Source organism: Thermobia domestica, chromosome 11 (genome assembly GCF_964235325.1).
Source record: "Thermobia domestica chromosome 11, izTheDome1.hap1.1, whole genome shotgun sequence".
NCBI lineage: Eukaryota > Metazoa > Arthropoda > Insecta > Zygentoma > Lepismatidae > Thermobia > Thermobia domestica.
This window is the reverse complement of record NC_137464.1, coordinates 189,213,269-189,239,738: the sequence shown is the minus strand read 5'-3', so window position 1 is coordinate 189,239,738 and position 26,470 is coordinate 189,213,269. Positions and strand designations below refer to the sequence as shown.

The window sequence follows — 26,470 nt, the reverse complement described above, 5'->3', positions numbered from 1 at the left end:
GACGAAACGATAATGTTCCTAAAAAATTAAACCATATTTTCTTTCTTCAAAATGAAGTCATACGGCACAATATCTAATTTGTGTACAGGGTGGGCCAAAATTCACGAAGGTTATAACTATGAATTTTTTTTTTTTTATTTATAATTAGTTTCCATTGATATTTCACACACTTAAAGAACAAGGAAAGGAGATTGTTTACACTTGTGTGTGGAAAATAATCTTCGAGTGTCAATACTTTTCCACGAATATTGCCCTGGAACTGCTTGTTCTTTGGGCTTGTTCACATACTCTTTATCCTTCAGATAATCCGAAAAAAAAATAATTAAGGGGATTGAGGTCAGGTGAACTAGAAGTGTTGACCCTATCATGAATAATGTGCTCCACAGGGTCCGTATCTGTGAGGCTTATAATGGTGGACACTTACCTGGGATTATATTCCTCACATAGGTGTAAACAATCTTGCAGTCTATGAAATTATTTCTAGTTCAGTCCAGTCTTCTAGTCTTTAAGTCTGTGAAATATCAATCGAAACTAATAATAAATAAGAAAAAAAAGTTATTCACTGTTATAACCCTTCCTTGACGTTTGGCTCATCCTGTATATATTATAGGATAGCAACTGGTCTCTCCTAAACAATCGAGATGAACGCATGCAGATTTCTAAAGTAATTAAAATAAAATGTTTCTAATAAACTAGTAAATTCCCTCGAGTTTCACTGCTGTCAATACTTTCCGATCTCGCTCCCTATGTCATCTATGATGATATGTGCAGGTGAAAAATACATTCGTTTCCACTGAAACAAATAACCAGATACAAAGTTCCAAGTGTTACTGCTGGCGTTAAAAGAAAACGTATGGGACTGTAGACATTTGAATCCCTATCTATTCTTCTTAGTCCTCTTTCATTGTTTGTCTCACTATTACGTCAAAACAATAACTAATTTTAATGAAATTCCAAGATCATTAAAACACACTTTCCTGTTGACTAAGGAAGCATTTTATTCCACTTGTAACGCTGTACACATTGACGTCGTTATGATTTAAAGAGTATTTTTCAAACTAAGCTTACTATCAGCATATTGATTCGATTGTTGACATGACACACGTCAAGACGATACTCGAGCTCATTCTATACATTTTGTAGCATAGCCCTGTCAATCGTCTGCACTGCAGGACTGATATGTTCTTTCAGCTTGACTAAAGATTGCGGTAGTAGGGGTTCGTAAACAAGGTAGTCCCACAGAAAGAAGTCGCAGGGCGTTAAATCAGGAGATCTGGGAGGCCAGGGGAACAAAGCTAGGTTATTCTCACCAATACGCCCAATTCAGCGATGCAGAAGGATACTGGGATGTGCTAATAAGTGAATACCTTTACCCAAACACCACATAATACAAATTTGGTGAGTTTGTGGTTCTTTTCATATATCTTTCGTGTGTATACATGTAATACTTTTGAATATACATAGCGAAATTTCAGTCGTACCTCAGTTAGAAGAGAGTGTTCTTCAAAGCTACTACAAACTTTGTACCAAATGAAATTTACACTGTTCTTGCGATTTTGAAAAGAACATAAGCAGCTTGCACCAAAGAAATTTGTATTGATGTAAACGTTAAAGATGTAAAATATATAAAAGGAATCAATTATAATCTTAAGTGAAAGTAAGCTTAAAAGTTTAGATTAAGTATTTTGAAGTAGACGACTTTACACAATCTATATAACTTCCTTTGTTTGTGTGGTTGAAACTATTTTGTTTGTTGACCTCTACTACTACTACGATTGTTTCTCTTCTTCATCATTCATCATAAACTTGTTGAAATCTTAAAATGTTTTGACACCTCTTTTAGCCACATTAAGCTTATCAATTATAACTTTGCAATCTTTATTCGAGTTTTTTTTTTTTTTTTTTTTTTTTTTTTATAAATCTTTCACGTATTCTGGATTTTGAATTCATTCATTGGGATGTAATGTAAGAAATGATTGATCACTCTTCAGTTTGGGCATTAGTTCTGAGGTTCTAGAGTTGGCAAAATCATATAGATCACAGTTATCATGGAGTAGATTAGGGTTTTCTCTTATTATACAAAACAGTGGAATTCTGTCATTTTTTTTCACAATACGAACATTTACTTATTGCGATACCTTGTCAGGAAACAAGGAGATATCAACCAACTCATCTGAGAGGTACCACAAGTCAGGCTGGAGAGTTTTTTTTTTTTTTTTGTCATTCTTGTGTCTTTATCAAAAACATTTCCATTATTTTCCATTATCTTTCCAAAGGAGCAAGTCATTGATAAGTACATTCACAGTAACTGGTGCTTCTATCCGGATTTTTTTTTTTTTTTTAACATTCAACAATGTTTTAAACTTGATAATATTTCTACATTGACTGTTTCTTTATTTGTATGATGGAAGATACAATTTGAAATGATCTGAGTTGTATCTAGATAATTATTTAGATATTCGTAACAAATCTGTGTTACAGATCTTATGAGCTCTTTTATTGACGATCAAAGATAAGAGGTGAGTTTGGAAATATAATACAAGATGTTTAGGTATTAATATTTATTTCTATATGAATCGAGTTTTGAGTCCACAGAACCTTGGAAATTACAAGAAAACGCCACTTTAACATAAATCATAATATTTTGGTAACTAATATAGCCATCTTTATAACGAGTTTCAGTAGCTCCAGGAAAAAATTCATAAAATTTTGCTGATGCCCTTTAAACAAAATTCGATTCACACACACATACACACACACACACACACACACACACATACATACATGTATATATATATATATATTACGTCAGGAAGCGTTAAAATTGCAATACAACTTCAACAACTAAGTTAAGAAAACTTTGCGTCTTAGTATAGCGCTTGTACCATTGTACTCAAAAGTATCTGGAGGTTGAAATTACCAGTTTGAGCACTTTATACAATTGAAAAACGCAAATGTGACTTGTATTGATCTTTTGATGTTTGTATACTTTTGTTATTAATACTTTAATACAAGTGTTTTCTTTCTTGAAATGTATATACATTTTTTGGCACCTTCGGTATTTATTGATAATGAGATCAAAGACGTAAAATTAAAAACAAACGTAGAAATATCTTTATCCAGTAAATAAACTAGAGTTTTTACTTAACTGGGTATAAATTACAAATATATTACCTGTCTATCAGGTACCATCATAGCCACAGTTCGAAATTGAATCTTCAGGTTCTCAGGTAATTCTTGTCTTCCAGCGTAACCTGGATTCATTGTAATAAATATAGCAAATTCTGGATTCATGTCGACACAGTCTTCACTATAAAACGAAATTAAAATAAACAGCTCAAACATATCACAATCATTTAAGATTATTTGTTCCATTATGACTAAGATACGTACGTAATAATGTCATACTACGATAGAAGCAAACGTCATAGTTACAATTTTCCAAATGGACTGTGTTATTCAAATATTGGGACACATATGGGAAAATCTTGTTATTTAACCTCTTGCTTGTCCTATTTCCTGTCATTATCGCTCACGAATGATAAAATAATATGAATTTATACTATATCCTTCATAATATTAACATCTGTATTACTTTCATTATAATATTGTTAATAAGAACAATACTTTTCTTTCTCCGTCTCGGTGAAAACCAAGAGGACGTAGCAAAATAATATTTCTTAGCCAACACTATGACATAACTATGTAGATATGTCATTTATGAACTCCTTACCACAGAACTTGAAACATCTGGAGAAAAATGAGAGTACTCTTAAAGTACCTTGTTTTCGTTATTATCGAATTTCCGAAAAGTAAACTGATGTCTTGCATTTAGAGAGCTCTTTCTTTGAGGCGGTTTATTTTCATAGTCTCTTTGTCGTCAATTTTATGACCAGTCTGTAGTAATATGGTGGCTAGTCTATAGTGGATTGGTATGTATTATTGAGAGAATTATCATCAGTATATGAGATTAGACACGAATCTTTCTATTATGAACTACAAAAACTAAAAACTATATTACGCTGTTTTCTTCAGCTAACTTCAGTTAAAAAAAAAAAAAAAAAATCAAAATTTGATTTGTGATGCAATTTTTCGTTTGCATAACAATTTACGATTTCGTGTGTCAAAATAAGATGTGATACTGTTTAAAACCAGCTTGTATATAATAGAATAAAATTAGTGGTATAAAGATATTTTTAGATGATTAATTATATATAATATGAACAATAAACGGAACAAACAATATATTGTTTTTCTTACAGTAGATACTTTTAAACCTGGGTTCTATCTTGTGCCCAGTCGCACTTTTTCACTCTTCAATATTATTTGATTTGATTTCAATCTATAGTTTAGAATATTACGGTAGAATTGAGAATAGGTTTAATAGTTCGTAATGTACAAGAGAGTTTGTATAATGATGCTGTGAACGTTTGAATGGAAACACAATTATAATCAAATAATCTTCGAATTATAAAACGTTTCATGCAATATAAACTACTACGAATAAAAATATCGACCTACAATGTACTTACCTTCCGAAATATTTGTTTACATTTAAATAATTTACACCATATAACAAATAAAATATACCCTTACCCAAATACAAATTGAGGCTTTTTATCTCTCTTAGCCGTGAAGACTATATAGATTTGTTCTGCAGCTACAGACAGCACCGGTAATTCAATGCGGTTGAACTCATCAAAGCATCCCCAGGATCCTGATTGAGCCAAGCCTTTATATATTCTGCCTAAGCCTTTGTAGTCCATTTGATCCGAGCAGTTAAACACTACAACATATTTCCCCAGCGCTTTGCCCATGTCCTTCGTAGTTTCAGTTTTTCCTGTTCCTGCTGGGCCAGCTGGGGCTCCTCCCATTGACATACCTATAAAAAAAGGATATAATTTCTCTCACATGAACGTTATTGTCAGTTATATGAAGTATTAAACAAACTCTTCATTAAACAATAAATAACAACTCTGTATATTATGTCAGAAATAAATTCCACGATGACAATTACAAATATCTCAGCTAGATAACAATTTGAATAATGGTTTATAGAGCCCAAAGGTGAAGAGGGTAATGTTTTAACATAATCTTTAAGAAAAGAAACAAACTGCCTGAGCTCAGTAGCTCACAAGATCCAAAAAATTACTTTTCTTTGGATTGTGTCCTTTTTCCTTTATTACACTATAATCTAATAATTTACAGTGGCAGGAAATGTACGAGGCTAATATTGTGATTATTTTCATTTCAAGTTTAATACACAACGAGCGAAACTTTTGATATTACACACTGTAGTGTGAGAAACAGAAAAACATTTTTGATTGAAGAAGCTGTTTAACGGGGACATCCGCACCAAACCGAGGCTATTTGTCCCATAATAAAACAACTTGATTAACGTGCTGACAACAGCTAAAAGCAAAAATATAGCACTTAGTCGTATAATTCAATGATACGAATATGAAACTATTAAATAGAATAAAGTCAGAAAACGACAGAAAGTATTATGCTAATTAAACATGAAATGAGCAAATTAAAAGAAATACTTAAACAAAAATGTCAGCGTCTAATTCTTAAAATTAATTGCTAAGCCAAGATAAATATAATTTTAAGATATACGGTGATTATAATGTTTTACAAGTCTTGAGATTAAAACATGTTTTCTGTTGCTTGGTTGAAATACTATTTTACCCCTTCACAATAATAATAATAATAATAATAATAATAATAATAATAATAATAATAATAATAATAATAATAATAATAATAATAATAATAATAGAAAAGGCGAAACATGAAATTTGAAACATGAAACCTCAGAGTACATTAATTATATCAATCACAAGAATAAAGGAAATAATACAGTCACTAAAAACTGGATTGTCTCCCAAAATATTAGTTAGGATATTACGACAGTACTAAACGTTCTCTGAGATCTGAATATTCTGGAAATTTTGTAAAAATGTATCCAATACTTAGAGGGAACATAGAATCATTGGAGTATGATGGTTGATATAACGCAACAAATAGGATGTGCGAGTTAAGGTCAGCTAGTACGCGATTACCCTCTGGTAATTACCCAAACATGGATTTACAGAATAGGTCATAATTTGATTAGCCTGATTTCAATTGGCTTGCAAGTGAGAGAGCATCCGTTGGAGGAAATAGCTACAGAGATCGGAGCACGGGAGAGTGCTCAAAGGCAACCTCCACCAATGAGGCATTTTTGGATGCTTCTCAGCCCGTTCGTTTCCACGAATGCTAGCATGTACTAGCATTCAGCAGACAACGATGACACAGCTCTGTTACTGTGGCTGATACTAGTGGCGGCGGTTGGGCGTTAGAAGGGGGGGGGGGCAAGACATGATCTGAACAATTGTATATCAATGTTAGATTTCCTGATTGTTTCTAACACTGTTTCATGAAAGATTGTATAACTAATAGGATACTATCTTTTTTCACTTAAAATGCCGTATATTCTATTTCTATTTTATTAAGTAAATTCATAAGAGCAACACAGGTAGGTACTAGCCCTTTATACTCTTAAACAACGAAAGTGTAAGAAGAGATTTGAGTTCTTGCTCATGAACATCTTAAAATTCTGTCTGGAAAATTGTGTGATCAGATTATTTAATAAATTTGCAAAATAAATAAATAGAAGGGATAATATTAATCATAATAGTAATGAATAATGACGCTTGTTTTGCACAAGTTATATTGAAACTGGGAATTAATGAAGAATTTATACTTTTAATTCCACACAGGCTATTAAATGAATGTTTTTAGTCTTAGAAAATGAAATACAGTAAGTACTGCAAGCATATGCTATGACATTTAAAGAAATATGCAATTGCAATATTAATTGCTTTGAATTGCAATTAAAAAGCAATTCCTGTAGCTTTCTTAACTCCATGGGAAGACAAATAACCAATATGTACTCACGCAACGGCAAATATCATATGGCACCATTTTTTTCTATGGAACAGTAATACATACAAAACCTTTATCAGGGTGTCCACATTCTGGAAAATAAGTGAAAGTCAGGGAAAGGTCAGGGAAGTAAAAATGTATCAGGTGAAGTAAGGGAAATGGCAGATTGGTCAGGGAAAGTCAGGAGAAAATCGATTTAGGTCCATTGTTCAATTATTGAATTTATGAAATAGGGTTGATTTTTTTACTATTACTGGATGCAAAACATGGTGTTCTCAGTGGTGATATTGAGGGAGTCAGTATTCTCTGATATAGTCGTTGAAACTAATTTTCTGCGAAAAACACATCTAACTACATCCTGGCATATTTGCTCAAAAAGGGTAGACGCTGTTCTAGAAGAATTGCATGGTGCCAAGAGGATATCTGGACAAGTGGCTGAGAACGCGAAGAAATAGTATCTCCAGCTCACAGTGAAAGCTCAGACTGAAGAATTTAAGGAACACTCGAATGAATTCATAGCCAATGATAGAGATGGTATTGGGCCTGATGAGTTTTTTTTACTTAGTCTTAGGAAATGGGAAGAACTTCGTTCACTTATGGTCAGTTATGAAATGTGTTTTATCTTCTTTCACGGAAACGCATTTTTTGAAAGTGGTTTCACAATAAATAAAATTCTCATTGTTGACAACTTACAAGAAGAGTCTCTGATGGCTCAACGGATCATATATGATTCTATGATGAGAATAGGTGGATCATCAGGATTAATAATTACAAGAGGCATGGTAAATTCAGTGAGAAGTTCAATGAGACAATATCAGGTGTATTTCGAAAAGAAAAGAAATAAATGCTGGAGACGAGAAGAGGAGAGAAAAACGGGAAATTCAACAACTAAAGGAGCTGGAGGAAGAAAAGAAAATTAATCTGCGAATACAAGGACATTCAGATCCCAATGAGAAGAAATCTATGCGAGAAAATATGAAAACAAATTTCTAAATTTGTTGCATTTAACAACTGCACCAGCAAAAGTATGTGTTACATAATGTGTGTGTGTGCTTTTTTTTAAATAATCAGTAAAATCTTGTATGAACTGTTTATTGCTATAGGCAATATTATAATGCTGTGTAATTGGCATTATAATGTGTAATTTTTTTCATATCTTAAGTACTCTGTATACTGCACACTTTCGTTTGTAACTTTACATTTTGTGTAATATGTAGGCCTAATCAATAATGGCCTAATGCACATATTTGTAAATTTACATTCCTTTGGAAAGAAAATTGAAAAAGAAAGAAACAGAAGTGGAATAGAACAAGGCCAACTATGGGGAATGTGGAGGCTGGGGTTTCTTTCTTTCTTCTGTATTTTTAAGTTATTCAGGGGTCAGGGAAATCTGCAACTTTTGTCATGGAAAGTCAGGAAAAAGTCAGAGATATTTTCTCTAAATTGTATGGACACCCTGTTTACATTTGCAAATGAAATTATATAAATTAGGGCACTTCAAAAAAAGTGGGGGGGAGCAACTGCCCCCTCTTGCCCCCCCTAATCGCCGCCCATGGCTGATACTACCTCACAAGAATGTCTTGCAGATATAAGACATTTTATAGACTTATAATTACACTTTGCAAGGCACTGTAGATAATCACATAATGTAGCGAAGCTGGAGCACACAGTCGTTTAACTGGTACTACTTGAACAGCAAACACTTAACACAAGCGATGTAGACTCACTTCTGAGCTGTTCTCTTCTGCAATGAAGACAGAGCCAAAACAGATTTTTCACTTTTGGAACCATCTGTATATAAACCATTAAAATATCATTTGTGTAATAATTGTGAATTTTCTAGAAAGGGACAATTGTACAAAGCTACAAAATTTATCCAAATTTGCTAATTTTGTCGAGGGATTTTTGCAAACCCATTGCCAAGGTTAAGAAATACATATTTTATCAATATTTATCCATATTAACCATAACGGTAATTTTCTTGTTCTTTCACAACTTTGCTCCCTTCTTCATCCGCTGGAATCGATTTTAGGACGGACCTACTTTTATCTATACTAATTCTCTTCTGGGAACCTGCAGAAACGACTTACAAGATATATCAATAACAAAAAATTTAATCCAGAAAATCTAAATAGGATCTCTTAGAAAGAATTAAGAATCAAGCTGCTATCTCCTATCTGCTATTTCCAGATATTCACTACTTTGTTCCTAAGTGACTTCATTTTAGAATAAGAATAGAAACATTGAGGCTTTATTCTTTTTATATCTGTGGCTTTAATAGCAAATATGCTTCTGCTGTAATTAATGCATTTTTTGCGAGAAGTTTTTGGTTTAGAGAATAAGGTGAGTGTAAAGTGAGTATAATACCCTTATGTATGAGATATCTTAATACGCATATCAAAATAAAAATTATTGTTTTGATATAAGTATTAACTTAGTCAAACTGCAAAATTTTGTTGGTAAATTCGGGTATAGTAGCGACATCACTATGGGTGTCATCATCCATCATGTCTAATAATTTCTGCTTCTACTGTAGCAGAGTGCGTGAGAGTATTAGTTTGTTGAACATACTTTTAAATTTAGTATATCGTTCACACTCGTTACCATGATGTTTTTAAATTTAACTTACCACAAGCCTGTGCCAAAGTAATATAACATCTATCAGTAAGCGGTGTAATAACCAGCCTGTCGGTATTTCCAAGGAATTCATTCTGGTAAATAAAATCCACATCTGTGATCTTCACTATACATTCATCTGTTTCTTCAAAGAAGTAGAATCGTGCTTGTTTCAACCACTCAAAATCTAAAGGATTTCGGATTCCTTTCTTCACAAGCTCATCAAATATATCACTGAAATGAAAACGATATTTCTAAACATTATAAACAGTATTGCATTAAAAAGTATCTAAGATTATTATAACAGATGCCTTTAATGTCATTAATTTGTCTTTTTTTAATTGAAGGAGTGAAATTAAAATGAAAGTTTTGTTGAGTGGTGATCTGACATACATATAGATATTACTGATTGATCAAATTTTGAATCCTACATAAATATATATATTGGAAGTTGTACTGGTTATAGTGTCCTTATTTTCTAAGTATCTGAACTCAATAGATTAGACATCTCAATCAAGATTTTGTAAGTTGTCCAATTTCAGGGTGGCCACTCATTTGGAACTTCAAAATTCCCTGACTTTTCCAGAAATTTTCCCGGTTTTCCAGAAAATTTCTAGAGAGATCTAAAATTGGTATATCATTGTTTTTCAAAGCTTAAACGGAAGCTACAAGTGAAATGCAATGTGGACTAGAGGATCATTATTTAAAAAAGAATCACAAAAACCGCTAGCGAAGATAAATAGTCTAATTTTAATCACTTACTTGCCTAATTTTCAATTCTCCTGTGTGTTTCCACTCCACTGTAACCAACTGCTGCACAAAACGAGAAGAGGAATGTCTATCCTTATCGCTTTCCAACCTTAAGCTTAATACTAGTCACAAAAGTACACACACCTACAAATTACTGGAACGAACACTACTTTACTGAAATGTTTTAAAACCTCAAATCACAAACTTGCAGTTCACTAAAATCAAACTGAAGTTAAGACCACATCCACTCAAATGTTTTAACACCTCAAACCAATAATCTCATCAATTGCAGACAGTTTCTCCTTGACATCATTCAACAACTTCATTTTCTTCGCCTCGAGTTCAATAACTTTATCCTTAATGGCATTTCTCTTCTGTTTCTTCTCTTCCTCTTCTTGATTCCTCAGAGACTCAACATATACTCCATGAGCATTGCGGGCAGCATGGACAACCCTCTTTGTAATTGGAAACTTATCAATACCACCCACAGCTAAAATTTTATCATGTACCTGCCTGAGTGCAATTAGACTCAACTCGCTTTGATTTTCAATTAAACATTCTTTGTTGATTGAAAATCCCCTCTCCACACTAGCATTTCCATGAGATAAAATGAGGAGAAATTTCACAAAATCAGTCATATGTATTGAGCATGCACCTAAATGCAGCATCTCCATCCAATGGTCATCTAATCTCTTACTTTTCCTGTCATAAGTCCTCATTGCTTCCAATACAAGAGGATTTTTAGCAAAAACTGAAGTCACCTTGGATTTCATCAGCTAATGTTCCTGAAATCCAATTCTTGGATACTACAATTTCTAGGCAATTGGACAATCCCTTTGCAGCTACAGTGTCATCCATAACAAACACACTTGGATCCAGGAAAGAAATTGCTCTTGTCAGGTTGAATTTTAGAGGTGACCTGTCCATTATTTTCAGTATGAATTTCTGACATCATGCGCGATAGTTTTGTCGAAATTCAAGAATCTGTCTATCCGATACGGTACTGGCTTTTCGTATAGCATCCTTTGATGTGTACCCAATGTTTACAAACTTGGCTGGCTTTAAGTTTTCGGTATTATTGAAATCAATCTTAACCAATGGCCTGCCTTCCAAAACACTATCTTTCAGAAAACGACCTGCAACAGACAATATTTTGGCCTGGAGCGAGTTGTAAAGGAAAGGAGCTAATGGAGCTTCTCCCTGAAATTCACGCAGGAAAGGTTCAACAGTTTTTGCTAATGTTGTGAAAAAGCCAAGTTTTGCACCAAGCAGGTTATCATTTGTGAAATGTCTTACAATATCAAAGTTTTTGCACTGTGGTACTTTCTTCTTATCAACAGCCCATTGTACGTATTTCTTTACGTTCGGTCGGGAAGCAACGTCTGAATTTTCTGTCCATCTAATGCTGCAAATTTTTTTCGGAAACACAGAAGACCCTGTGCATCTTATGTATTATGCACGACGGGCTGGAACGTCTTTGAATAAATTATAAGACGCCCTTAGGAATTCTTCTAATTGCCAACCTGTTGCTTGCATTGCAGCTTTAAAAGCACAATTCATAGTATGCAGCCAACAACTTTCAATATCAAGAAGAATTGGATCTGAAGGTGAACTTGCAAGATCTTTCTGCAGGTCACTTAAAAATTTGAAGTTAACATGTGGGCCATCTATCGAAACTTGAACAATTTTCTTGAGGTCCAAACCTAAGATACCATTCTTGAAACTAACTTGGATGTCTGCTGACGTTGAATGTCCGAGGAACACTGAATTTAAATATCTTGCTGACACTTGGTTTCTTTCATTGTCCCAAAACCGAATCGTAAGGTCTATTTGCTGCTTTTGCGAGACTTTGTTAAGGCTTTCATCAAACCCAATAACATAATGCTTGCAAGCTTCTATTTCTTTGAGAAGATCACCTTTAAAAAGTCGTCCAAGACCATGAACGATAGTATAAGCTAATCTGGTACGTTGTAATTGCATCTTACTACAAATTTCGCTATCAGGGAACATGAGTTTGGAATTTGTTGCCAGTCGGAAAGTAGATCGGAATAACAAGTGTTCCATTACTGCCTGCAAACACCACAGAACTTCAGCTTTAGTTACTGACTCAGACACTAGAAACGACTCCATAACATTAGCATGTTTATTTTTAATAGATTCTTCGGAAGCCACCAACATCTCTTTACTTACAACCAGTTCTTCAGCGGGACAAGAAGGACCTGGACTCTGACCACTACATTCCACTGCATTCTTTTGCTGACAAAAAGTTGTTATCGGCCGAGTTACTAGAGAGTTCTTCACAGCTGCAGTGTGTTTTTTGCCTTCCATGTGGCTAATGATAGCCCGTTTCCCCAGAGAGTATGGAGAGGAGAATTATGGAGCTACCTGTATTAAGAAGTAGCGGACTTCGGTCTAGAAAGCCGGCATTAACAACTTTAGGTAGGCCCAGGTCCCAAAGGTTTTGTCGTGCCAGCAATGGCGTGCGGTGGTTATGCACCGGAGAACAGGTCGACATAGATAGGAAATATTGTGTAACAAAGCAACGGAACTGAAGTAAATGAGCTCTAATAAAATGTGCTTTTAAGAAATCAGAAAATTTTTTTTGTAGCTGATTTTTTTTTTAGAACAGTAGTACATGCAGTAGCGGAATTGGGTGTAAAAACTAGGGGGAGGGGAATGCCATTACCTCAAATTGGTGGTCAAAAGATCAAATATCTGTAAAAAGCATAGCCAATTAATCGTGTGTCGCAGAAAGTACTGCCGCCACTGAGTACAAATGCATGTGGAATCCACACAGTTTTTGATTCCACATAGAAATACACGCATTAACCAAAATTCCACACATTTTGTGAAATCCGAAACAAATTCGGAACTCTTCCGGCAGAACTCAACTACCGTTCAGCCTTTATATTAATCACGTGACTACCAAAACGGGATGCAGGGGCGCAGCCCCGAGCGAATTCTGAAAATCGAGCAGCCATCGAACAAAACAAGTGTGTTAATTACAAAATGATCCCGATTTCGTTCCAGCTCAATTCATGGGCAGCACTAAATGACAAAAGAACATGAAGAAAGTATGCACAGCCCAAACCAGCAGAGCTAGATAAACGAAACCTGGAACGAATGAGAGATCTGGGGGCGAAGCCCCCAGCGACCAAAGCTATTTTGTATATAAATAAACCGCCTAAATGGCTAGGAATACAGCAGAACGTAAATTTTCCCCCGAGTAAAAATTCCCGGTTTTTCATCAAAATTCCCTGACTTTTCCAGAATTAAAAATTTCCCTGACTTTTCCCGGTTTTCCAGGTGAGTTGCCACCCTGAATTTTATCTGTACTATCAAATTCACGACACATAAAGTATTTTAAATATAAGAGGGATCCTATTTCAAATTAGAAAGTAAACTATTTGTTTGTTAATTTGGGCTTTAGCGTTCCGTTCAACACCGAAGCAATATAAGACATAAAGTACAGCTTAACGTGGGATCCGAACATGTGAGCTCTCATAATTAACTAATTTAAACATTTAGACAATAGCTCTCATGGTCCAGAGGAATGCAATATATAAAATGATAAATAACTAACGATTCCTTGAGATAGAAAGTCAAGAAATCACCAATGGACTATAATTTGGTTTAGTTTGTAATCTCTAAATTGTGTTTATAAATTGTGTTATCTACTTGAAAAACGACATACAACTATTGTCATACGTAACCGCCTATCCATGCTGCACACTAGTGCTGAATCTCACCCTGATTCAATCTTTTCTTAGTTGAGATGTGTTCTGATCATACAATTAGAAAATTGACATTATCCTTGCAAATAAGTTAAACTAATGAAAATAGAAATACTCATTAAAATGCCTAAATTAATATAATAGAACAATAATTTTAAGTAATAACTTACCGTTGATGAACATGAATTGTGATGAATGTTTCAAACTTTACTCGCTGAAATTTTGTTAGTTCGCGAGTTGTTTGATCAATGAGCATGTTTAATATATCCAGAAACTTCTGGTTGGTCATTTTCATAATACCTCTCACAGTTTTTGCTAGATACAGAGCTCTTTCTGCCTCTTTAGTCCATTCTATCTGAAGAGCTAACAAGCCAACCTAGAATGTTTCAAATAATATTTAAGGTTGATAGTAATTAGCAACTTGAAAACTCATATGAGTGTTGAAAAGAAATGGAAGTATTTTGATGATGTCGATTATCCTAAGTGAAATAAGTTTACGTGAATAATTTCCAATATGGGACGAAGAGTATCTGCCTTGATCTCAACGTTTGTGCATGAGTTTGGGTTAGATTAGATCTATTAAACGTTTTGGATACTATAATCCATGCATACCTGTAAATTCTTGGGTCACAAAGGCCTAGACAGCCACAAAGAGTTTATGTCCAAAATTTAGAACTTGTTCTTTCCAATTGCCACAGGCATGCATTCCCATAAATAGAATACATTTTCTCCACAGCCTGTCACAGAGAGAACAGGCATACTATATAAGAGAAGTAGAACATCCAGACGATGTCAAAGAAAAAAGCAATTGACGTTTAGAGAACAGACATACGAAATTAATAATAACAATAATAATAATAATAATAATAATAATAATAATAATAATAATAATAATAATAATAATAATAATAATAATAATAATAATAATAATAATAATAATAATAATAATAATAATAATAGATGATAAAGTAAGAAAAAAATACTGGATCACAGATGATCCAAGAATGTAGAGAACGCAAAGAAAGAAAGAGTAAAAGACAGAAAAATTCGACCAGTAACTTCATGAGTTACTCGTTGAGGTCATGTATATTAATGTATCAGTATAAGTTCAGTTTAGCATGGATTCGAGTCCTGCTTATGTTTTTTTCCCAAAGAATCTGAGATTAGTTGATTAGAAACGGTTTAATAAACATAACCATGGCTAGGCTATTTGTCTCCATCACGATAATGCTGATAAATGCTGCACATTAAAATTCAAACTAAAAAAATCTGAAAAGTGTATATTCATACAAGTTACACAATTTAAACGCTTAAAACAAAAACAAATTAAGGACTAAAACAAAGATTGTAAAAAAAAAGGAAAAAGAAAGAAGAGACAAATATAAAGTACATAACAGGAAAATAAATTTTAAAAAATTACAATAACAGGAAAAAATTTTTTTTTTTAAAAAAAAAAAAGGGCATTAGAGAACGTTAACTATTCCAATCTCATGAATAAATGTGAGAATACCATTACTAAAAACCACATAATACCTGAAAACTTGAATAAGACTTTTCGACAGTTTATGTGTCTTCTAACGTCTGAGTAACTTATTATAGACATTCTACAAGAATGTGCCGAATACTCACAAGGAAATATTTTATACTGATAGTAGCATTCCCAATCAAACACTTCACAATCGACAGAGAGGTGAGGAAACTGAGAAATCCAAAGTTTACGTGCTATATGCAGAAACACAGGAGATAGAGAGGAAAGAATCATGTGGAGACAGCAATGCAGAATGCATATTTACACAGAAATATTTTCAAAATGGTTGAAGTAATCAAAAATGAAAATGAATCAAAAATCAGAATCACAGCAGTATAGTAAGCAAACACTGTACTCACAGATGTGCTCAATGTCTTCATATGAAACACAGTGTTTCCAACATAGCACAAAGAAAACTTGTGTTAAATTGCACGAGGTATAAATTATAACACGCAAAAGATTTAATTGAGATTATAAACTAACGTATAAAATCCCGATGCATAGTTTTCCAACTTTCGAAGATATATGAATTGCAAAAGTGCTAAACGTCGGATTTATAAAAGTAAGTAAAGTACACTATTCTGACCCATTGATTGGTGGACAGTGGTTCAGTGTTGTCCTGTTGTTGATGAGAAATGATCGGCACTAGCATTGAGATAGTCCCAATGAAGAGAGAGGGTTTTAAAAGAGTGATATAAATTACAGAAAGTACATATGTAAACTAGGAGGTCTCCCTGACATTTTCTAATCCTCATAATAAATGCTTGAAATGTAGCTCACATATTTTGATTTTGGTAAATTACTTTATAATATATTTACTCATAACATGTAATTTTGTAAGATGTGATATAAGCAGAATCATTTTGTATAATGTCTACAAATGACAAAACTGACGTTTGTGCATGTTTGTTTCTGGCATTCGTCTGAAATTGAGGAGTCGAAACAGTACTGAATTGATGTCATAAAACCTTCAGGCATTTCATCAGTTTAACTTCATCTGAAGAAGGCAAATTTGATCATGTTCTAAAATCTATTGGCAGAAAACTGGTAATAAGGAAAGGATTGCTCATGTAAAAAGCTATCTCTTCTCCGAACTCTCCTGTAGGCAAAACACTGTAATGAAGCAGACGAAGTTTGGATACAAGCGGAAGAAACCAACATGAAAGGGTTGAATGAGTTCAGTGTACTTTTCTAGAATTAGTCTTCACTTCCAGAGTAATAACAGAGACTGTAGTACAGGGCTTTCCATTGCATTTGTAATAGCAAATAGCAATGCATGCAAATGAATTTTTGTTTCGTAAAATATGTAAAATTCATGTAGACCTTTAAAAATGTCTGCAAATGTCTGTGTTTTTCCATTAAACCTACCGCAGATAATAGTATTTCTTCTTTCATTTTCATGTCTCATATCTTGCTATTAGTAGCTATCTTCTGAAATACCTATTTTTTTTTCTTGCAGAAATACCTCCCAGGCGCTCCGAATAGCATCTGATATGGAAAGAAGAGAACTTTGAGACCAAGTATTTCTTACCAAATCATTTAGTGAAGGATTGTATAGGTGGTGGCAAAGTATAACTTAAAGAATAGTTCTAAGGAGACACTAAGGAAGAATTAAATATACATATATATTTAATTCTTCCTTATACTTTCAAGGTTGATTTCGACTAGAGATTGAAATAATGTTGTTCGAGGAAAGATATTTTTCTAAGAAAGTTTAGTGCTTGGCTTTATCAAAAAGTAAAAATATATTTTGAGAATGATTACTGTGCATCCATGGAAATTGGTTCTTCAGGAAGAGGAAGACCAATACAGAAGTTTAATACAAGTGGAGAGAAAAGACGAAACGTGTACTGCCTCTGATAGAACACTTACAAAAGATGTGGAGTTGAGTTAAAATTAAGAAAATTAAAAAATATATCACATTTATGTTATATTAGAACATATTTTTTGATTGTGAAGTGTCCAGCCTATTTTTAGAAATCTTGCTGTTATCCGTATGAATTCGCTATTGTTATTGTAAAGTATTGTATTGGGCAAACTTGGTAAATTCACCCGTCCCTTAGTTTATTCTCTGTAACAAAATACGAACGTGGGTAATCTTGAATGTATAATCTGATTTAAATGCAGACCTGTTTTATTTCGTATGTGGCTAGACTTTTAATGGACTTCTGTTTACAAAAACAATATTACATATTTTTCCATTTTTAATAAAATTAAATGTGTTTTTCTACTTAATTTTGCACAAAAGAAAATCCTTCTTCACAATATAGAAAATATACATGCAAATATGGAAAATGTACATGCAAATATAGAAAATATACATGCAAATATAGAAAATATGCATGAAAATATTTTAAGCATACGAGGGTTACACTGGAAGTTTCGGAAAGTTAATATTAGGGAACGGGCAATATGTTGAAAATTGTTATATTTGTGAATATGTGTTCAATATGCAAGTAGCTTTCCAATTAACAATGATGGCTTTTTATTTTACAGAAGCAGAGCTTGAATTAAGGAAGTCGGTGGAGAAAATGGATTTGACCAGAGAGCATTTCACACAATGATTTATTATGAGTTTCAGCAGGGTTTAAAGCAATAACAATGTGTTAGTCGAACAAGTTCTACGTTTGGTGACGAAACCTATCTAAAACAATCATTTATCGTTTGGTTTCAGGAACTTTTGAAAATAATTTATAACTTTTTAAATAGTTAACCAATTTCATGAAAAAAAGCATTTTGTTTCTTACAATGGTAGAATTATTCCGTATTACTAAAATTCTACATAAGCTCCACCATTATACACCAGTTTTGGGAATATTTGCTAGAGACTTCTGCAGATATTCTAACGGTACGTTTGCAAGAACTTGTCGAATTTGCTTCTCCAATTCATCAATATATTTTTATTTTGTACTATAAACTTCCTCTTTCGCCCAATTCCAGAGGAAGAAGTCGCAGGCGTTAGTCAAGACTCCTTGTGAAGATTTAAGGAAGCCATGACATCACAACCAACGTCCTGGAAAATCTGTTTTGAGCAAACGCACGGACAGGAAGTGCAAGATGAGGTGGGGTCCAATCTTACATAAAGATTAGGTTGTAATTCTACCACGTTGACACAATACCGTAAACATAATCTTCAAACACAGAAAAGTACTGTTCTGCATTCATTGTGTCCCGAATGACGTATGGACCCACAATTTTCGTGCCATACAACATTGTGATCCTTGGGCAATTTGACTTTTTTCAACAACCTCCCTCGGATTCTCTCTTGCCTAATAAAATAACTCGGTTTACAAACACTTCAACATAAAATCTCAACATGAAACACAGCTCCATGTGACCACAGAATACTACTAAAAAGACTGGATGAGCCTTAATACAAAGCATCATATCCCTATACTACAAGCGATGAATACAGTCTTCCGGTGATTAATTCCTGGTAGTAATGTGGTTTCAATGGAATAAAATTCAATTCTTCCTTTCAAACAGTTAGGATTGTGTTAGGTGAAACCACTTTCGCGAAATGCCTGTCTTTGTTATTTCTGATGACTTCGAGTGAAAATTTCCTGAACCATGTGAACATTTTTCTCTGTTCTGGACGTTGATGATAGACTGCCTCTCCTAATATCTCCTATACTATCTGTGTCCATTTGCTTCGAATGGCAATACCTTCTGGTATTTGCATCTACCGAGGTACGAGGACAATCAGTGCGTTTCCGTGTAATATTTACACCACTTTGTGACTATCTACAAGAGTCCAATGCACTGTTCCACCTCATCGCTGAGCGATATTCCGTATTTTATAGTATTTGCATGTTTTTCACCTTATTCAACTAGTTCACGCGAGTCACAGATTTACATCCCATTTTGCCCATATTACATGATTGAATAGGGCCTACACAACTGTTCGTTCATGTAAAGTTACAACTACGGACGAGGGTTCATACACACACCATTAGATAATGAAACGATGCATCATGAAACGAAGCGTAACGTTAGTTGTCTGTTCATTAGTTATCTGCTTATTGCCAAGTAACTTTTCTCAATAAATTTGTTTCGATATCAACAAGATCATGAATTTTCATTTCCTTATAGGAACAACTTGTTTATTTTCAAAAACGAGTTCAATGAACATAATTTTGCTACAATGTTTTTTTATTATTTGGAAAATTCTGAAAAATCAATAGTGTGCTCAGACTTTTGACAAATACTATACATACATACATACATACATACACACACACACACACACACACACACACACACACATATATATATATATATATATATATATATATATATATATATATATATATATATATATATATATATATACAGATGGTGATCAGAAAAATGGAAACACCTGTAGTTGGCAGTGGTGTCGTGGCGCCCGCAGCGTCGGGCCGCTGGTGGTAGTGTGTTAGGTCGGTCTCCATACTACGTCAGGCGCAGTGGAACAGCAGTGTCCAGTGGCTGGAGCAGACGGAGGTAGTGTAAAATGGGAAACCTCTCAGATTTTCAAAGAGGGCAAATTGTTGGTGCGCGGTAATGTGGAGTGACGGCAGTGGCTACTGTGTTAAGTGTGTCGCGTGGGACAGTGTCGAAGGTGATGACGGCCTACACAATACACGGGAAAACCACATCGGGGAAGCGGAACAGTGGGCGGAAGAAAATCATGAGTGACAGGTTACGTCGGGTATTAAAGCGCATTGTCACGCAGAACCATCGTGCCATTGCGCAGCAAGTGACGGAGGAACTCAATCAGCACCTCCCCCACCCTGTTTCGACAATCTCAGTCCGCCGCGAATTACATGACATGAACTTACGGGGTCGTGTTGCACTAGCCAAACCGCTCATCAGGGACCATAACGCTTTCGCACGTCGCAAATGGTGCCGCGACCATGCAACTTGGACCGTTGAGGACTGGAAACGTGTGATATGGTCGGATGAGTCATCCTTCACCCTATTCCCAACCACGGGCCGTGTTTATGTGTCCGGATGTTGTTCCCAGGCAATGACGCCATCTTCCAGGATGATAATGCACCCTTTCACACAGCTGGCGTTCTTGCAGCGTGGTTTGAGGAACATCGGGATGAAGTTCAACACCTCCTCTGGCCCGCCCAATCCCCAGATCTCAACATAATTGAACAGCTGTGGTCCGTCTTGGAAACACGATTCCGGCGACGATTTCCATCTCCATCCTCTCTCACAGAACTGGCCGATGCCCTGCACGAGGAATGGTGTAAAATTCCACTTGCTACCATTCACGACCTCTATGCCTCCATCCCACATCGCATCAAGGCTGTTCTGAAGGCGAAAGTTGGCCCGACACCATATTAATCTAGTAAGTTGCAATTTCGTTCAGGTGTTTCCATTTTTCTGATCACCATCTGTATATATATACAGGGTGTTTCAGATAAAACGTCCAGTGCTTATAAATCCGAAATGGCTGAGAATAAAAAGATGAAACAAAAACTGAGACAGGAAAATGCCATAGGGCGCATCACATGGTGTTGTTGTGGTGACTCCCAGGGCCCTCCTTCAAGGGGGCCCAGGGGCCAATTTCTAATTTTCAAATAGGAACATGTATTGATTCATACCTCATTCAATAGTACTTGAAAAACGAAACAACTTTTGTAGGAAACAATTTTCGATTTGGGCCACCGTTTTTAAATGGCCGCAAAAAGTGGGTCCTATATCAGATAAAACGTCCAGTGCTTATAAATCCGAAATGGCTGAGAATAAAAAGATAAAACAAAAACTGAGATAGGAAAATGTCATAGGGCGCATGACATGGTATTGTCGTAGTGACCCAAAGGGCCCTCCTTCAAGGGGGCCTAGGGGCCAACTTCAAATTTTCAAATAGGAACATGTATTGAATCATACCTCATTCAATAGTCCTTGAAATACGAAACAACTTTTGTAGGAAACAATTTTCGATTTGGGGCACCGTTTTCAAAATGGCCGCAAAAAGTCCTGTATCAGTTTGAAGTTGGCACCTAGGCCCCCTTCACTGAGTTTCCTGAGGGTCACCACAACAACACCACTTGATATGCTTTATCATCCTTTCTATCTCAGTTTTTGTTTCATCTCTCTATTATCAGCCGTTTCTGATTTAGGCCTATAAGCACTGGACGTTTTATCTGATACAGAACCCACTTTTTGCGGCCATTTTGAAAACGGTGGCCCAAATCGAAAATGGTTTCCTACAAAAGTTGTTTCGTTTTTCAAGTACTATTGAATGAAGTATGGTTCAATACGTGTTCCCATTTGAAAATTTGAAGTTTGCCCCTGGGCCCCCTTGAAGGAGGGCCCTGGGGGGTCTCCACAACAACACCATGTGATGTGCCCTATGACATTTTCCTATCTCAGTTTTTGTTTCATCTTTTTATTCTCAGCCATTTCGGATTTATAAGCACTGGACGTTTTATTTGATATAGGACCCACTTTTTGCGGCCATTTAAAAACGATGGCCCAAATCGAAAATTGTTTCCTACAAAAGTTGTTTCGTTTTTCAAGTACTATTGAATGAGGTATGATTCAATACGTGTTCCTATTTGAAAATTAGAAGTTGGCCCCTGGGCCCCCTTGAAGGAGGGCCCTGGGAGTCACCACAACAACACCATGTGATGCGCCCTATGGCATTTTTCTATCTCAGTTTTTGTTTCATCTTTTTATTCTCAGCCGTTTCGGATTTATAAGCACTGGACGTTTTATCTGAAACACCCTGTATATATATATATATATATATATATATATATATATATATATATATATATATATATATATATATATATATATATATATATATATATATATATATGTGTGTGTGTGTGTGTGTGTGTGTGTGTGTGTTGTACACTATGTGATCAAAAGTATCCGGACACCCCCAAAACCATACGTTTTTCATATTAGGTGCATTGTGCTGCCACCTACTGCCAGGTATTCATTATCCGTAGTCATTAGACATCGTGAGAAAGCAGAACGGGGCGCTCCGCGGAATTCACGGACTTCGAACGTGGTCAGGTGATTGGATGTCACTTGTGTCAGAAGTCTGTACGCGAGATTTCCACACTCCTAAACATCCCTAGGTCCACTGTGTCTGATGTAATAGTGAAGTGGAAACGTGAAGGAACACGGCACAAAAGCGTAAAGGCCGACCTCGTCTGTTGACTGACAGAGACCGCCGACAGTTGAAGAGGGTCGTAAAGTGTAATAGGCAGACATCTATCCAGACCATCACACAGGAATTCCAAACTGCATCAGGATCCACTCCAAGTACTATGACAGTTTATAAGAGGAGTGCCGGTCCTGGGTTCGAGTTCCGGATGTCCGTGTTCGAAGCGTTAGATATGAGGTCTGTTCCTGTGACGAAAGCCAGATATAATAATATTGGGATTCGAACCTTGGATCTCTTTTAGAGTCTTCTTAAGAACATCATTCATTTGTGAAAGACTAATAGATCCAATAAGGAACTGGCAAATAAACAAATAGTCTCACTCCCACGGTCCTAGGATTCGGGCGTTAAACGTATCAGAGGCATAAGCCGTATACCCACCATCGCTGTTGCGTCAGCTCCAAGATACACTGGTCGGTACCTGTAAAAGAAGTACAAGTGGGGCAGCCATGCATGATTCACGCCAGATGGATAGTGAGAGACGAAAGTACTGTTTGTTCTCCACTGCTTAAAAGTACCTTACCTGTTTGGTTCTACTCTAAGCCATGTACACCATTAAAAGGTAATATTCTCCATTTGCTGAGAAAAAGATAATATGGATTACACACTTTGAAATTATTGATATTATTTTCACTGCATATTAAAAAGGAAAATATTTGCGAAACATTTATATTTGATTTAAACTTCCATGAATATAAAACATTTACAAACGTATGACAGCACAAGACACAATATTTCACTTAGACGAAAAAGATGGCCCAATCACTGCGATAAACGAATCGACACGTAAGCGAAATAATACGCGAAATTATCGATCGAACGAAGATGATGAATCGATTAGTGGCTATGCAGTCCACTGCAGAAACTTCACTTCGAGCGCTGTATAAGGTTCACAAAACATATTTGTTTATTAGGCGGCGTGAAAATTATTATCTGAATAATAGACTATCAGGATTTACGTAGTGTGAGTTCATTACATTCTTCCTGTTGGTTGCACTTATACTTGATGCAGATTAATATTTGAAAATGTAACTTATAGTATGTTGCACTAGCTTGACATTATGAAATATTCCAACTTTACATTTTGAAAGACTTATACTCTTCCTTTTGAGAGTATATACACTTGCAACTTCACATGTTGAGAAAAAGAGAATGAGAGTCCTCTCTCCGGACCTTCACCTGCGTCGCATAGTTGCCAGTCAGCGGCGCTCGAATACACTGACAAACTAAAATATAGTTCGTAGAGAACATTAAGTTTTTGCGTTATTATATTGCTAATAATATATAACGAATAGTTCATAAGTTCATAGAAATCACACTAAAAACACTGATTATTCGAATAAGTTGTACAATCGACGATTATTGATAGACTTCACATTGTCACGTAGAACTCTGTCATCGTCATGAGGACTTGTGCGTGGGCGTTTCTCTCGAGAGTAGCAAAATTACTCGACCTTATATGGACTGACGGGAAGAAGTAAAGCTGTCTGGAAATGTGAGGTATCTTTTGGGTGAGAAATTCCTGAGCATTGTTCTTCTCCAACTGTTGATTAGTCGCATTTCCTTTCCAAGAATTGATGTTGCAATAATACGAGGGTTGGTTTAACAATTTAAGCCAATCCATACTGTTATAAGTTAGGCGTGAGGTGAGAAAGCTGGGATTTCATGGTCGAGTGGCTGCTCATAAGGCACACATGACGCAGGTAAATACCAAACGATGCCTCGCTTGGTGTAAGGAGCGTAAACATCGGACGATTGAACAGTGGAAAAACGTTATGTGGAGGACGAATCACGGTACACAATGTGGTGATTCGATGGCAGGGTGTGGGAATGGCGAATGCCCGATGAACGTCATCTGTCAGCGTGTGTAGTGCCAACAGTAAAATTTGGAGATAGTGGTGTTATGGTGTGGTCGTGTTTTTCTTGGAGGGGGCTTGCACTCCTTGTTGTTTTACGTGGCACTCTCACAGCGCAGGTCTACATTGATGTTTTAAGCACCTTCTTGTTGAAGAGCAATTCGAGAATGGCGATTGCATCTTTCAACACGATTGAGCACCTGTTCATACTGCTCGGCCTATGGCGGAGTGATTACATGACCATAACATCCCTGTAATGGACTGACCTGCACAGAGTCCTGACTTGAATTCTATAGAACAACTACGGGATGTTTTGGAACACCGAGTTCGTGCCAGTCCTCACCGACCTACATCGATACCTCTCCTCAATTCAGCACTCCGTGAAGCCATTCCCCAAGAAACCTTCCAGCACCTGATTGAAAGTATACCTGCGAGAGTGGAAGCTGTCATCAAGGCTAAGGGTGGGCCAACACCATATTGAATTTCAGCAATACCGATGGAGGACGCCACGAACTTGTAAGTCATTTTCAACCAGGTGTCCGGATACTTTTGATCACATAGTGTATGTATGTATGTACATTCTTTGTCAAAAGCCTGAGCACACTATGTATAAGTGAACAATTACACTATCGATGATACGAAGGAATATTTCGATCCGAAATCTATCTCTTAAATCTATTTCTTCCAATTCTACTTCTTATTTTTCGTCTGAAAGCACAATCGGTTCTCTGCACCCTTCACATTTACTTCGCCACTGATAGATAAGAGACTTTCAATGCTGTGTCTCAAAACTAGCAAGTTAATTTTATTTTCCTCATATATAATTTTAAATTGAACTTCGTCATTTACATGACAGTGAAATGAGTGTTTGAAATTACCTGTGCAATAAACTTTTCCAGAATCTCTAATAGAGTAAATTCTGGATCTTCTAAAGCAGAGGCAACATCTCTTATTACACCATGGAGGGACAGTTGCTGTTGCTTCATAAGTTCTCCTAGCCAAATTTCCACACCTCCAAATGCTAATACGTCTTTCTCAAGTTTTATCATTTCATTTTCACGAGAAAACACTGCCAACATCCTATCGTAGTCCTTTTCGTGAAATTCCACCTAAATTATATAAAAATAAATCACATCAATACATTACAGGAAAGTAAATTATTCAGGGAATAATTTATATGTTTTTAACTTTTGAATATGTTTCCACATCTCAAAAATTATTCAACAACAGGAAATGAAAAATATTTTGAACATAAATTATTTGGTAATTATGCAGTAAATACTTAATTTTAGCAGTATTAAGTATTTCCATAAAAAAATAAACAAATTTAAGCAAAGAATGTTAAAATTCACTTCACGTGTCCTCAATGCAATTAATTATTATCAACTTACAGCTGCGGCTACTCATATGTTATAATACTGCTTAAACGTATATACTTAAAAATGGAAAATAAGATTTGCTAGAGCCCTCATTCAAGGGTTCTAATACTTCCAATTAAAGTTGAGCATTATCCTTGCTAGAATTCCTATGTAAGAACTGTAAAACTACTAAAGTCATGTACTAGATTAGAAAAATTCCATAAAGAAGGATTATTCTTCCGGTACAGTCTATATTTCTCATCTTTCCTGTCTGTTTCCATTTCTGATTTTCTGATACCGCATTGTGTATAGATTGGAATTCTAAATAATCGTTAAAAACTTAAATTGTATTGCCTTTCTGGAACAATTTTTCCAATACCATATTTAAATTGATTTCTTCCTTCTCTAATGCTGGGGTCAAGTATGTACTATAAAAACCGACCAAACCTATCGTTATTAATACAATCTAAATCATAAAGAAAGCTTTTCTTTAATACTGTAGTATTACCAGTTAATTCAAAAAC

At 35.3% G+C, this 26,470-nt stretch overlaps 1 protein-coding gene across 1 annotated transcript in view; it reads right to left on the bottom strand.

Moving 5' to 3' along the window:
- kl-3 (dynein heavy chain 8, axonemal kl-3) overlaps positions 1–26,470 on the bottom strand; it is a 555,080-nt gene that overhangs the window by 301,135 nt on the left and 227,475 nt on the right. The window contains exons 27-31 of the mRNA XM_081731423.1: positions 25,467–25,697; positions 14,201–14,406; positions 9,560–9,780; positions 4,597–4,882; positions 3,175–3,310 (exon numbers count right to left, since the gene is read on the bottom strand). Of these exons, the coding sequence (XP_081587549.1) occupies positions 3,175–3,310; positions 4,597–4,882; positions 9,560–9,780; positions 14,201–14,406; positions 25,467–25,697 (1,080 nt within the window). The remainder of the gene's footprint in view (positions 1–3,174; positions 3,311–4,596; positions 4,883–9,559; positions 9,781–14,200; positions 14,407–25,466; positions 25,698–26,470) is intronic.